Consider the following 14,497-nt stretch of genomic DNA (forward strand, 5'->3'; position numbering starts at 1 on the left):
ATACAGTGTGTGTCCCTACAGCCTTCATAAGCACCAAACAGACAAATCAACCATCTCCTTCGCTCTTTTGCTCCACTTTTGATAGAAGAGACACTCAAACCATCGTTTTGGACATAGTAAACTAAATCGCTCCTTCCTACCTCTGACCCGACCCCTAGCTAGAAGAGCCTGGCTGCCACTTTCGACCATAAGAAAAAAATATGGGACCTTTAAGACTGGTAAAATTGAGTCTATCGTCATTTTTCCGAGCAAAGAAGGCACTATAATATCCCTTGGAAAACTTCTATAGCGCCGACACTGGCAACAAAAGTACATTTTTCAGTACATTTCATTGAGATGTGAAACGGACTGAGGGTGATTATAATATATTTCGCCCAACCTCGCCTATAAGGCTGCAGTTATCAAAGGTAACATAATCCCCCTGTCTAATACAGTCCAAAGACCGCCTTAATGAGGACACTTGAGGTTTGTGCTGCACAAAAGCAAAATAGTACGACTATACATACAGTACATAGAGACACCCTCATTTGGATCCAGAGCATGCGGAGGAAGTATTATAGTGGAGCGCATCCACAAAATCCTACCACCGGTGTTTAAAAAAAAAAAAAAAATACAAGAACAGACGAGCATGCATTAACAGCCTTGCGCAAATGTGTGTTTTGAGATTCCCGTAAAGCTCGTACAAAGTATCGATGTAGAGCGGCCTACTTTTGACCACCTGTCCGACCGAATAACCGATGGAAGATGGAAATCAGATCACTCATCCCGCCTACACCGCCTCTTTGATGGCTGATGTTGACAGATTTATTCAATTCATGATACCATTTCATCACGTCTTTTAAGACAAAATGTCTTAGAAATGCAGCATCAGATAAACGGCATTTTTAAAAAAAATGACCAAAAATATAAGCAAAAATTAAAAACAAAAAAAAACGGAAAATACCAAAAAACTAATTAAAAAAAAAATAATAATTAAATCAATCTGATTATTAAAAATACTATAACGTTAATAAAAGGCAAAAAAAAATCACCAAATTTATATAGTTCTTTGTTGATGGTCCAAACTTAAGTGAATTTCGTCAAACTAAGATTCCTTATTTATAAATGGAAGATTTTCAGCATCAAAAACCAACCTTTTAAAACATTACTAGAGCCCTCTAAACATAAAACAACACCCCTACAGTCACTTTTAGACTCATATTACCCAATATAGTAGACATAAAAACAGAAAAAAGGCCATATAAGACATCATAAAGATTCACACAAATCAGCGTTGCTAGGTCTGCTTATAAAGCGATACGTAAAATCTGCATATTTTTGACTAACAATACTCAACAGCTGTACAACATCTGAATCGTACGACCTCAAGGGCTTTACTAGGATTTATTCCCGACGACAGGTTCTATCAGCGTTCACATTCAGAGTTTGTGAGGTTAAGTGCAATTTGTCAGTGGGAAAAAAGCAGTGTTTTTGATGGAGCATGTGGGAGAGAACAGTAGGCTGGACACAGTCACTGAGTGGGCCGAGGATCGGGAAGGCGAGCCAGGCATCTGGACCAACAGACTCAATGCCAAGCTGCGACCTTTTGGAGAGTTGGGACTGCTCAGTAAATAAATAGAGAAATAAATAAGGAGAGGAGAGCAGAGGAGTTTGGAAGCGTGCCCGTCTGCGTGAGTGTGTTGTTTTGTGCGTGGACGTACTAAGAACATGTGAGCTCCTCCTGCGGTACATGCGGAGAAACGTTGCTTGGGCTGATCTCTTTGCTGAGGGGGTGTGACCGTAGGAGGGTTATGTAGCAAGTAAAAGAATGGACTGTGTCGGCATTAGAGGATTAAACTTAGCAGCAGAGCCGATTTGGCGAATGGAGAATCAATAAATAGCAGCCTGACAGTGTGCAGCGTATATATTATATATCTGCAGTGTCACAATCATATATGACTTTGACAGTGGCGTCACGACTCGGGGTGCATTTGCTTAATCAAAGCGGTGTACCGTTTGGATTTTGGGAAGGTCAAACTGTGCAGAAAGACAAACTGGAGGAAGTTGTGATGGTCAGCGGGCCTTTGAGAATGCCATCCATCCATTTTCTATGCCGCTTATCCTCACTACGGTCGCGGGTATGCTGGAACCTATCACAGCTGACTTGGGCCGAGAGGCGGGGTACACCCTGGACTGGTCGCCAGCCAATCACAGGGCACATATAGACAAACAACCATTCACACTCACATTCATACCTATGGAACTCACTGAAGGGAAAGATGAGTAATTTTACTTTACTTTAGTTTAAATTTAGTTTAGTTTAATTCTGACAGGTTTAATGGCAGCGGTTTCACCCTACGACAGGCTAATTCACATGCTTTGTGGTTAGAACAGCCAGGAAGTCAACCAATTCATTCATTCATTTTCTACCGCTTATCATCACTTGGGTCACAGGTATGCTGGAACCTATCCCAGCTGACTTGGGGCGAGAGGCAGGGTACACCTTGAACTGGTCACCAACCAATCACAGGGCACATATAGACAGTCAAATCATTCATACTCACATTCATACCTATGGAACTCACAGTGACATAGGAAAAGAGTGAGTAATTTTACTTTATTTTACTTTAATTGTAGCGTGTATGACATGTTATGATTTTAAAATGCAAACATTGTCAAACTATGACAGGTTTAATGGCAGCGTTTTCACCCTAGGACAGACTAATTCACACGTTTTGTGGTTAGAACAGCTAGAAAGTCAACCAATGTTTTACTTTATTTCAGTTTTATTATACTCCAACTAATAGAATAACCTGGCTTGAAATTTGAAAACTGTCTCCAGCTTTTTCTTCTATCAAGTTTAACATTCATTCACTCACTCATTCAACCATCCCCCAAAGGAGGCATGATGATGCAGATTATGGCTTCAGTTTGCCCAAACTAACCATGGCTGCCATATTTAAACAGAACAGGACCAGTGCCAACTATTGATAAGATAAGCATAAAAGGGTCACGATTCAAATCCCCTCCTTTACTCACAGGAAACTTTGCTGGCTTTTTAATTTGAAATGATCTCCTTGATGACTCCAAACACTCTATTTGCAGAAACTCAAAGCAGCTGCCATCACAGGAAGTCAATAGAGTCAAAACAACCGCATTCTCACTGCAGAGAGACGGCGCCCTGACGCCTTTCTGCTATATATAGACGTCGGCGCATTGAACAGTTTATTTTTGCAAACAGGATTGGGGGACGTGGATGTGACTTACACGCTAATAAAGACGGATTGGCACCGCTATTTGGTACACCTGCATAATCCTGATGAGATTTGGATCAAACATTGATCACTTTTGATTGACAGCCTCAGAGATTGGAACGTCTGTGGCATTGCCGTATGTCCTATGCACTAATGTCACCAGGTCCAGAACATAAGCCAGTCCATGGAGGTGCTAGACCTGCGGACCAACAGGGATCTCCAGTACGTGAGGGAGACTGAAGGAATGATGAAGGTGGTGGATGGAAGGCTGAAGGTGGCCTCGGAGAACCCCCGGAGTCTCAACCCAAAAGGCTTTCAGGTACTTCACTTCCTGTATTTCTTATTGTTGCTGGGCATACAACAACATTGCCGTACTCCGGATCGCCAACTACTGGCCTGGCATGCACATTACACTCTCAGTGTTGACAAAGCTGTCACTATCTTAAAACCGTTGAATAACATTTTAACATTCTTAACTTCATACAAGTGTAAAAATAAGTGAGACCCTTGTATTCGTAAAACATATAAAAACAAAACAAATCCCTTTAATGCTGTAACGTTCAACATAATGAGTCATTTTGCAGATCCAATTTTTAAACATTCTTACTATTCATTCATTCTCTACCGCTTATCCTCACGAGGGTGCTGGAGCCTATCCCAGCTGTCTTTTGGCGAGAGGCGGGGTACACCCTGGACTGGTCGCCAGCCAATCACAGGGCACATATAGACAAGCAACCACTCACATTCATACCTATGGAACTCACTGTGACATAGGGAAAGAGTGAGTAATTTTACTTTATTTTAGCTTAATTGTAGCGTGTATGACAAGTTAGGATTTTAAAATGCAAACATTGTCAAACTATGACAGGTTTCACGGCAGCGGTTTCACCCCAGGACAGACTAATTCCCATGTTTTGTGAACAGTTAGGAAGTCAACCAATGTTTTACTTTATTTTAGTTTTATTATACTCCTCCAACAAATGGGAAAACCTGGTTTGAAATTTGAGAACTGCCTCCAACTTTTCCTTCTATCAAGTTTAACATTCATTCATTCATTCAACCCCCCTCAAAAGTCACCAGCCAATCACAGGGCACATATAGACAAACAACCATTCACACTCACGTTCATACCTATGGAACTCACTGCAACATAGGGAAAGAGTGAGTAATTTTACTTTATTTTAGTTTACTTCTAGTGTGTATGACAGGTTAGGATTTTAAAATGCAAATATTATCAAACTATGACAGGTTTAACTCGACCGCCGTGCAGCCATTCTTACTAGTACAAGTGTAAAAATAAGTGAACCACACTCAATGGTAATGAGTTAAAAACAATAAAAACAGCCTACCTTAACACTGACAAGGTTGTTCCCAGTCTGTTTCCTCGGCTCTTTTGAGGCCGCTCCTTTCGATTTGGAAGCCGTGTTGCTGAAAAGCCAAAGAAAAAGCACAGAGTCCATCAGAGTGTTTCTTATGAAGCCAAAGAAAAAGCATTGGATTTTGTTCTTTGCTGGTTGCTGAACTTTGAACTCCCATGACCTACACTTGCGAAATGAGACATTTTTTGCAACTAAAGCATATTTGTATTGCAAAAATGTGATGGGATATTATTTTATGGAATATTATTATTGGAATAAGTATCAGAAAAAAAGGAAGACGCTCACTTAATGGAAATACTGTAAGGCAGGGGTGCTCACACTTTTTCAGCATGCGAGCTACTTTTAAAATGACCGAGTCAAAATGATCTACCCACTACAAAAATGCAAAACATCTATTTATTGTCAAATGTATTGAGGATTATTTGTACGTACAATGTATGTTGATGTACCTTACATAACCAAATGAGCCAATATTGCAAAACACACATAATTAACATTTTTTGTAATTACCTCCACATTACTCCACATTTCCCTTCTTTGGTACTGCGATGGTAGAATGGCATATGAGGCAAACGCACTTCGAAAAAGACATTGTGAAAAAAAAAGTCCACCTCCCATTCCGTATGGAAGTGATATGTTTTTGCCTTTTTACTTGGTCCAGCTACTTCACTCATTTTAGTGACCATAAACTTTAGCGAGGGCTTAAAATCTGACGCAATTCGCCGACTAGCTTAGCACTTTGCATCGCTGTTTACGCATGAGCGGTGACCTAAAGGTCAAAATTCAGTTGTCATCTGACTGGTTGTCCTGTATGTCAATCAAGTAACGGGGATGGATGATAGGCTGACATCGTAAGTTCTGCTGCACTTAGAGACGTTGTTTGGTTTGATTGGTCACCCGAAGGGCAACATTCAGTTGTCATCTGAATGGCTGCCCTGTATATCAATCAAGTGACAGCATTGATGCTAGGATGATATTTTTTTAATGTCACGCCGCGATCGACCAGCGATCGACCAGTACCACCTCCGCGATCGACCGGTAGATCGCGATCGACTTAATGAGCACCCCTGCTGTAAGGTAACAACAGGTAAAAACAATAAAAATAATAGCTTATGTGAGTTATCCAACCAAAATTTGTGCAACTAAAGCATATTTTTTAAATATTTCAGTAGAATTATGAATGACGTTTTACTGTTCCTTTCTTCCCATCCATCTCGAGTTTATCTCCCTACAAGCTAACACATGCTGTGATCGTCTGTCAAGCCTTTTTGTCTTGTCGTCTCTCCCAGACTCTTAATGCATTCTTCACACTGTTGAGATATGAGATGAAGCATATAATGGTTTGATTAAAGGATAAATGCAAAGCGTGAGCTCCCCCCCCCCCCCACCCTCCGGGGGGGTGTAAGCATCAATGCCTCAACTGTATTGTGTGCGGCCCTGTTCCAATGGAGCCTATTGATGTAGTGTGGAATAAGCCATTCCATTAGCTGAGAGGATTAAAAATGTACACACTGCCAGACAGGTTTCTCAAGGAAAATCCACAACATATAGAGAAGAAAGAAAAAAAAAAAACTTGACTGATGTATGTGCTCAGCTCCAAGTTGCTGATAGCCCGCCGTGGGAGATTAACGAGACGGGACCCGTACGGCTTGAGAAAAAAAAAAAAAAAAAGGACGGGAAAAGAAACGAGATTTATGATGTGACGCCACAGGGCTGAGAGCGGCTTCATCACCAGATTTAAGATAAACCCCCCAACGAGGCCCCGCGTATTTTATCGATAGGCTTATTTCTCTGCTGATCTATGGCGGGGAGGTTCTCCCACTGCTTCCTGTACTCCTACCTCAACACCTGATGAGTCACATTGAACACTCAAGTCTTCCTCTCTGGGTTTTTCATGGAAGCAGCACAGATGGTAAATGGCCTTGTTCACTAATTAATAATGGTATTTGTTATTTAGGACTACAAAGCTAGGAGGACATTAAAAAAAAATACAATTTTGTTTAGTTCAGCCTTTCCCAAACTCAGGATCAAAATAGATCTGTTCTGTTTCTGCAAGCTGTTTTAGTCATCATTGAAACAGTCAATACCTTATTTTATGACTTAAAAAAATATTTTGCATGAAAAGTGGAAAGGAAATGTAGCTCTGCTTAAGCAGTATAGTCATTTATGGTCATCTATGCAGCTTATCCTCACTAGGGTCACAGGGGTATGCTGGAGTCTATCCCAGCTGTCATTCGGGCGAGAGGCGGGGTACACCCTGGACTGGTGGCCAGCCAATCACAGTGCACATATAGACAAACAACCATTCACACTCACATTCATACCTATGGACAATTTGGAGTCGCCAATTAACCTAGCATGTTTTTGGAATGTGGGAGGAAACCGGAGTACCCGGAGAAAACCCACGCATGCACGGGGAGAACATGCAAACTCCACACAGAGAATCAAACCCAGGTCTTCCCGATCTCCTAACCACTCATCCACCCTTGTAATGTTTTTATTTCGTTATGTACGAGTGCTATTGGCCAGGGGTGCCTAATAAGGGGGGAAAAGTTCAATTCTAGGTTCTCCTGACTGTTAGCGACCCCAAAAATAGTTAAATATAAAAAAAAGTGGGGGGGACCCAATGTGATATTTTTTTTACTATTTTTGGGGGTCGCTAACAGTCAGGAGAACCTAGAATTGAACTTTTCCCCCCTTATTAGGCACCCCTGGCCAATAGCACTCGTACATAACGAAAAAAAAAAGTGGGGGGGACCCAATGTGATTTATTTTTAATTTGTTTACAGAATGCACAATCGCTATTGGCTCGACCAGGCGTGGGCAAATATTTTGACTCGTAGGCCAAGTTAACAAAATTGTCCGGGGGACCATAATATATATTTAACACACACACTATTTTATGCTTATAATTTTCCTTGAATTATTTGTCTAATTTTATCTGTAAAAGTGTTATAGTATCAGCTGTATGTTCTCATGTCCCTTTTTAGGAGCACTTTATTCAAATTATGTAATTTAATTTTACAGTTTTGTTGTTTTTTTTTTTACTAAATAAAACATCCGACAGACCAGGGTTCAATTCCACCCTCGGCCATCTCTGTGTGGATTTTGCATGTTCTCCGGTTTCCTCCCACATTCCAAAAACATGCTAGGTTAATTAGCGACTCCAAATTGTCCATAGGTATGAATGTGAGTGTGAATGGTTGTTTGTCTATATGTTACCTGTGATTGGCTGGCGACCAGTCCAGGGTGTACCCCGCCCTCTCACCCGAACACAGCTGGAATAGGCTCCAGCATTCCCCCGCGACCCCCCTGAGCATAAGTGGTAAAAAATGAATGAATGAATGAATATAACTAGAGCCCTCTAAACATGAAATAACACCCCTATAGTCACCTTTACACCTTGCAATGTAACTTAATGGACACCTACGGACCCCTAGTGACCTGTGTGGAATACTACATAGCACAACGTGTCTTTCAATGCTCTTCTGAATACCTTATAGTCGTATTTAAGTGAATGTAGCCATTTTTTATGCTTGAAAATGGTTAATTGGCAACTCCAAATTGTCCATAGGTATGAATGTGAGTGTGAATGGTTGTTTGTCTATATGTTACCTGTGATTGGCTGGCGCCCGAAGACAGCTGGGATAGGCTCCAGCACCCTTCCTGACCCTAGTGAGAAAAAGCGGTAGAAAATGAATGAATGAAAACATCCGACTTGCAAGTCATGTTGCCAGTTTGTATGTTAAAAGTGGAAATACTCGAAACACGGCGTCTTTAGTTCTTTTTTTGGGGGGGGGTTTATTTGCCTTAGACTTCTGACTGTGACGCACGTACAGGCGAGTGTACTCCAGCGTTGGCTACATTAGCTGCCGTTTGACTGATAATCGCATCCCGAGGCTGGAAAAGTCACTATACTGCGGCAAAGTGTTTGTTCTTCAAATGCTGCGTTAAATTAAAGCTTTTTATCACGATTCCCCAGCAAGACATTTATTGTGACATGTTTTGCAGAGAGCAAAATGTGTATGACATTGACAAATGGCAGGTAAGATTCACATGGTAGACATGTTTGATTTTGGACTTGGGGGGGGGGGTGCTTGCAATGGTACGAGCCAGAGGTGATTGGCTCTTCAACTGCAGCTACTTTCACCTTATGGAGTTCAGTTTTTAATGCGAATGCTTTTTAACCATTGACCCTGGTGCTTATTTGCTTTTGTAAACACCGACTGTGACTTCCTGTTTGAGAAAATAACATAGGAAATAAGAAATGGCCTCCGTATTCTGGGGTTTTAATACCCGGCCTCGCTTCTTTGCTGTACTCTTCTAGGAGTTAAAAGACAAGGTGGGAGAGCTGGTCCGCCGCCTGCCCGTGCTGGAACAGTACAAATCCGACACCAAGATGATCCTGCGCCTGCGAGAGGAAGTGAGGAACCTGTCCTTGGTGCTGATGGCCATCCAGGAGGAGATGGGCGCCTACGACTACGAGGAGCTACGCCAGAGGGTCCTGCTGCTGGAGACCCGCCTACACTCCTGCATGCAGAAGCTGGGTAAGGCATGCCTGCACGGCGATGAATTCTTAATCGGAAACTATCAAATTCTATCGCAGCAGCACTTGTGTGCCCACGGGGCAATTAGTGTGACCAATTAAATTATTGATTAAATGAACATCATAAATAGTCAAATATTATGCTGTACAACATTTGCACCCTGCCCACCCGCTCATGTTATCAGCGTAAATTATGAAGAGCTTTGCTAGAATGCCTGGATGAATAATTGATCGTGTTTTCACATGGCTAAACTGATGATTTAACAAAAAAAAAAAAAATCCCAACAAATAAGGGTTGAGGCAAAAAAAAAAAGACCACACAGTGTAGCCTTTATATTTGGAACTCTCAGACAAATGGCACATAGATGGTCAATAATGAATTCATAGCTCTGTACAAAGCAGCTGATGAATGAAAAATATATAGGATATCTTAATAGAAGATTCATTTTTTTTTTTTTTTTTAATTTGCCACACAGAGGCTTTTTCTAAATCTGAAAGTATAATATATTTTGCATTGGTTATAAAAGCATGCCGGTTATCAAGTTATGTAGAATCAGCATTGTAGAGTATTGTAATACAAAAAAAAACAGGTACTGTGTTTTCTGGACTATAAGTCGCACAAGGCCAAAAATGCATAATTACGTAGAAAAAAAACATACATAAATCGCACTGGAGTATAAGTCGCACAAGGCCAAAAATGCATAGTTAGGTAGAAAAAAACATACATAAATCGCAGCGGAGTACAATTCGCACAAGGCCAAAAATGCATAATTACGTAGAAAAAAAACATACATAAATCGCACTGGAATATAAGTTGCACAAGGCCAAAATTGCATAATTAGGTAGAAAAAACATACATAAATCACACTGGAGTATAAGTCGCATTCGGCCAAAAATGCATAATTAGGTAGAAAAAAACATACATAAATCGCACTGGAGTATAAGTCGTATAAGGCCAAAATTGCATAATTAGGTAGAAAAAAAACATACATAAATCGCACTGGAGTATAAGTCGCACAAGGCCAAAAATGCATAGTTAGGTAGAAAAAAACATACATAAATCGCACCGGAGTACAAGTCGCACAAGGCCAAAAATGCATAATTACGTAGAAAAAAAACATACATAAATCGCACTGGAATATAAGTTGCACAAGGCCAAAATTGCATAATTAGGTAGAAAAAAACATACATAAATCACACTGGAGTATAAGTCGCATAAGGCCAAAAATGCACAATTAGGTAGAAAAAAAACATACATAAATCGCACTGGAATATAAGTTGCACAAGGCCAAAATTGCATAATTAGGTAGAAAAAAACATACATAAATCGCACTGGAGTATAAGTCACATTTTTTGCGGGTAATTTATTTTCCAAACTACTTGACCAAAACAGACATTACGTCCTCTTGGAAGGCATGTTCTAACAGTAAAAAAATAGCCAACAGGCTGAATAGGTGTAAGATATGCTAACACAATGGTTATTCAGCTACACAAATAATAAACATGAACAGAAAAGGTGTCCAGTGTTTATGTAACACAAACAGCTTTTTCATTTATAAGTCACAGGAACAGCCAACCTATGAAAAAAAGTGTGACTTATAGTCCAGAAAATACGGTAAATTACCTGCAAAAAATGCGACTTATACTCCAGTGCGACTTATGTATGTTTTTTTTCTACCTGATGATGCACATTTGGTCTTGTGTGACTTATACTCTTATAGGCCAGAAAATACGGTAAATTACCTGCAAAAAATGCCACTTATACCCCAGTGCGACTTATGTATGTTTTTTTCTACCCAATTATGCATTTTTGGTCTTGTGCGACTTATATTCCGGAGCGACTTGCAGTCCAGAAATTATGGTATTTCACAAAGTACTTGACCAAAACAGACATTACGTCCTCTTGGAAGGCAAGTTCTAACAATAAAAAAAATAGCGAACAGGCTGAATAGGTGTAAGATATGCTAACACAAATGGTTATTATAATAAACATGAACAAAAAAGGTGTCCAGTGTTTATGTAACATAAACAGTTTTTTCCATTTATAAGTCGCTCTGGAGTATAAGTCGCAGGAACAGCCAACCTATGAAAAAAGTGTGACTTATAGTTCGGAAAATACGGTTGTATTTGTGACTAAATGTGCTTTTGAATGTGTTGTGTATACGAGTCCTTCCGATCCACTTGTTTTCCATCACATTATGTGGTGCTTGAAATGAAGCATCCATCAATAAAGCCTGTAAAGCAGATGAATGGAGCATACTAATAAAACCCAGCTAAATGTATTCCGATAAAGATCCCGCTCGTGTGTGTGTGTGTGTGTGTACGTAGTGACAGCTATAAATATTCATACCTTCCATCCTCTACCTCTGCTTTGACCTGCAGGTTGCGGGAAGCTCACCGGCGTCAGTAATCCCATTACGGTGCGAGCGTCTGGGTCCAGGTTCGGCTCCTGGATGACGGATACGATGATCCCCAGCTCTGACAACAGAGTGAGTGTCCTAATCCCTACAAGTGAGCAAATACGGAGGATGAAGCTAGAACAAAAGAGCAAACACAGCTGCACACCGTCATGTTGAAGCCATCACTTGGCGACTTTGGAGGCGGAAGAGAGTAAATAGTGATGAACTAAGCTACAAACAGGGGAGCCATATTCAGGGAATTCCAAGTGGACATTTTTAATGAGATTGAAAATATTGAAGATTAGTCAATTATACTAAATTATAGTACTACTGCTTTCATTTCCCATGGAAGTATCCCTTTTTTCTATACAGGGTCACGCAGTAGGATCTGATATATTTGTAGCTTCAATAAAAGGCAAATAAAGTAAAGAAACAAGAGTGTTTTTATTTTCGAAAAGTACATATAATGCCATTGTTTTAAAAAATCATTTCTGACAGTACGGCGGTAGAGTGGTTAGCGCGCAGACCTCACAGCTAGGAGACCAGGGTTCAATTCCACCCTCGGCCATCTCTGTGTGGAGTTTGCATGTTCTCCCCGTGCATGCGTGGGTTTTCTCCGGGTACTCCGTTTTCCTCCCACATTCCAAAAACATGCTAGGTTAATTGGCGACTCCAAATTGTCCATAGGTATGAATATGAGTGTGAATGGTTGTTTGTCTATATGTGCCCTGTGATTGGTTGGCGACCAGTCCAGGGTGTACCCCGCCTCTCGCCCGAAGACAGCTGGGATAGGCTCCAGCACCCCCTACGACCCTCGTGAGGAAAAGCGGTAGAAAATGAATGAATGAATGAATGAGTTCTGACAGTACAAGGTCAAACAAGGTTGATTTTCGTTTCAATGCATATCCAGTAGCTCCGAATTTGGTAACCCATAACAAGATCGTGTTTTTCGAGCAGGTACGGTATCATGTCTACCAAGATCAAACTGCAAACGGAACGCTCGCTGTGTTGCAGTTACAGATTAGTTTGTTTTGATCAACGTTTCCACAATAAAAGCGCGATACTCACCAGTCCAATTAATGGCAGCCACTGAAAAAGAAACAAAAAGAAAACAATGGCATTATAAATTTCACTTTATTTGCCTTTTATTTAACCTAGAAATGTGTCATTGGAAAATAAGAACATTGAATGATACTGAATGATGAATATTGGGATGAGTGTACTGCAACATCATCACAAGGTAAACAAACACACATATTTACATGCCTAGTAAGTTTTGATGGTATGATTAAAGAAAAACTAGTCCCAAATAAACCATTTTTGTTGTAATTTTTTTATGAATTTTTGCTGATTGCCATTAACTTCCGATATTAACTTCCCATTGGAAAGACATTGGACAGGAATTACTCTTTATATGTCATCATCCTGAAACATTTTGTGTTTTGTTTTGATCTAGTTCACTTTGTTTGTTCTAGTGCTAGTGTTTGAGGAACGCTATAAAAGTACAGGGCAAGACTTATGGGTCTTACCGTTACTGCCTAAATACAGTAAACCTTGGATATATCGGAAATTCGCTCACAACGGACAGATAAAAAAAGAACCGTTTTTTCTGTAATGCATTTCTAATAAAAATTAATTGCATATATCGGATTTTTTATAACAGATTTCGCCTATTTCGGACAAAATCTCCAGTCCCGTTCCAATGCATTTCCATTAAATTTCCCTCGCATATATCGGATGGCCGCATCGTGGCGCTCCGATTCGCCGAATCGTGACAGGCCGCTATATAACGTCATTTGCAGTGTTGCCTGCGCGATTTATATTCACGTTTATTATTCAGATTTAGAACAAATATAAAAGTGAGTGACGTCAATAATACTAGCACAGCAGTGAATGAGATCTTAACCTCACTATTGGAAATAACGTTGGCCTGACGGGCGTAACAGGGCCTAGCTTAATTAACAATTTGTTATGCTCAGAGTCCAATAAAGTTAAATTCTCATTACCTTACGTCTCTTTTCATTGCCCAGTCCAGGTACATTGGAAACATAGTCAAGGAAGTGCCTTTTTATAACGGATAAAATCCCATTTACGCATATACCGGATATAAATCCGATATATGCGTAAAACGGACATTTTCCGGTATACGCATATAACGGATTTCGCTTATATCGGACAAAACCAGTGGGAACAATTGAATCCGATATATCCGAGGTTTACTGTATGTTTATTCACACGGCACTCTCCTGCAACCATACTGCCACACCCACCATTCACCCAACCTGCCTCCATAAACCGCCATTCTGGATATCGAGTTTATTCATTCATCCTTTAGCAGTAAATGTGATCTGCTGGACTAAGGACTTGTAATGTCCAACATGGCTTTGCACTAATCCAGACAGAAGCTTGACTGTATGTTGTAATGTAGACTACATATTCAACCTGACCAGCAGCACTAGACTTCAGCATCTCATGTCTGCTCCACTTATTCCCCCCCGAGTTCAAGGTTCCTGCAATTTAAGTGTCCGTCACCTCTTCTGCTGACCGAGCGACTGCATGATTTTCATGTACTATTCCAGCCATTGATCTGTGCTGTGTTGCGTGTGGGAGTGAAGACGTTGCTACCACTTTGCGGTCCACCACTCCTCGTGTGCACCTCCCCTCCGTTTTCAACGCTTACAGAAAATCGATCAATTTAGCAGCTCCATCTTTTTTTTTTTTCGCCCCTGAAGAGCTCTCAGCAGGATTGGCCGGCTGACACGGCCCCCAACTCTCCGAGTTCATCCTCCCCACGGCTCCGTAGAGACGGAGTTCATCTTTTAATTGATTTCATTAAACAGCACTTCACCTAGATATTTATTTTGTGCTTAACACATCAAGGAGGGCTTTGCTAAGAGACCCCCCCGCCCCATCCTTCCCAGGTGTGACAATAGGCACTTT

General features: G+C 40.7%; 1 protein-coding gene and 1 long non-coding RNA gene across 4 annotated transcripts in view; one reads left to right on the forward strand and one right to left on the reverse strand.

The window, feature by feature from the left end:
* The window catches only part of olfm2a (olfactomedin 2a), a 68,583-nt gene that overhangs the window by 51,023 nt on the left and 3,063 nt on the right, over positions 1 to 14,497 (forward strand). For both annotated transcript variants that reach the window (XM_058050282.1, XM_058050280.1), the window contains exons 3-5: positions 3,397 to 3,552; positions 8,940 to 9,159; positions 11,541 to 11,647. In XM_058050282.1, coding sequence (XP_057906265.1) covers positions 3,397 to 3,552; positions 8,940 to 9,159; positions 11,541 to 11,647 — 483 coding nt within the window. The remainder of the gene's footprint in view (positions 1 to 3,396; positions 3,553 to 8,939; positions 9,160 to 11,540; positions 11,648 to 14,497) is intronic.
* LOC131103777 (uncharacterized) overlaps positions 11,253 to 14,497 on the reverse strand; it is a 47,602-nt gene continuing 44,357 nt past the window's right edge. The window contains exons 15-17 of one of the 2 annotated variants that reach the window (XR_009119678.1): positions 12,626 to 12,646; positions 11,509 to 11,663; positions 11,253 to 11,392 (exon numbers count right to left, since the gene is read on the reverse strand). This is a non-coding gene — a long non-coding RNA (uncharacterized LOC131103777). Of the gene's footprint in view, positions 11,393 to 11,508; positions 11,664 to 12,624; positions 12,647 to 14,497 lie in introns of those variants that run through there. The other variant, XR_009119679.1, reaches the window with a different exon arrangement.

This window comes from Doryrhamphus excisus, chromosome 15 (assembly GCF_030265055.1).
Source record: "Doryrhamphus excisus isolate RoL2022-K1 chromosome 15, RoL_Dexc_1.0, whole genome shotgun sequence".
Classification (NCBI taxonomy): domain Eukaryota; kingdom Metazoa; phylum Chordata; class Actinopteri; order Syngnathiformes; family Syngnathidae; genus Doryrhamphus; species Doryrhamphus excisus.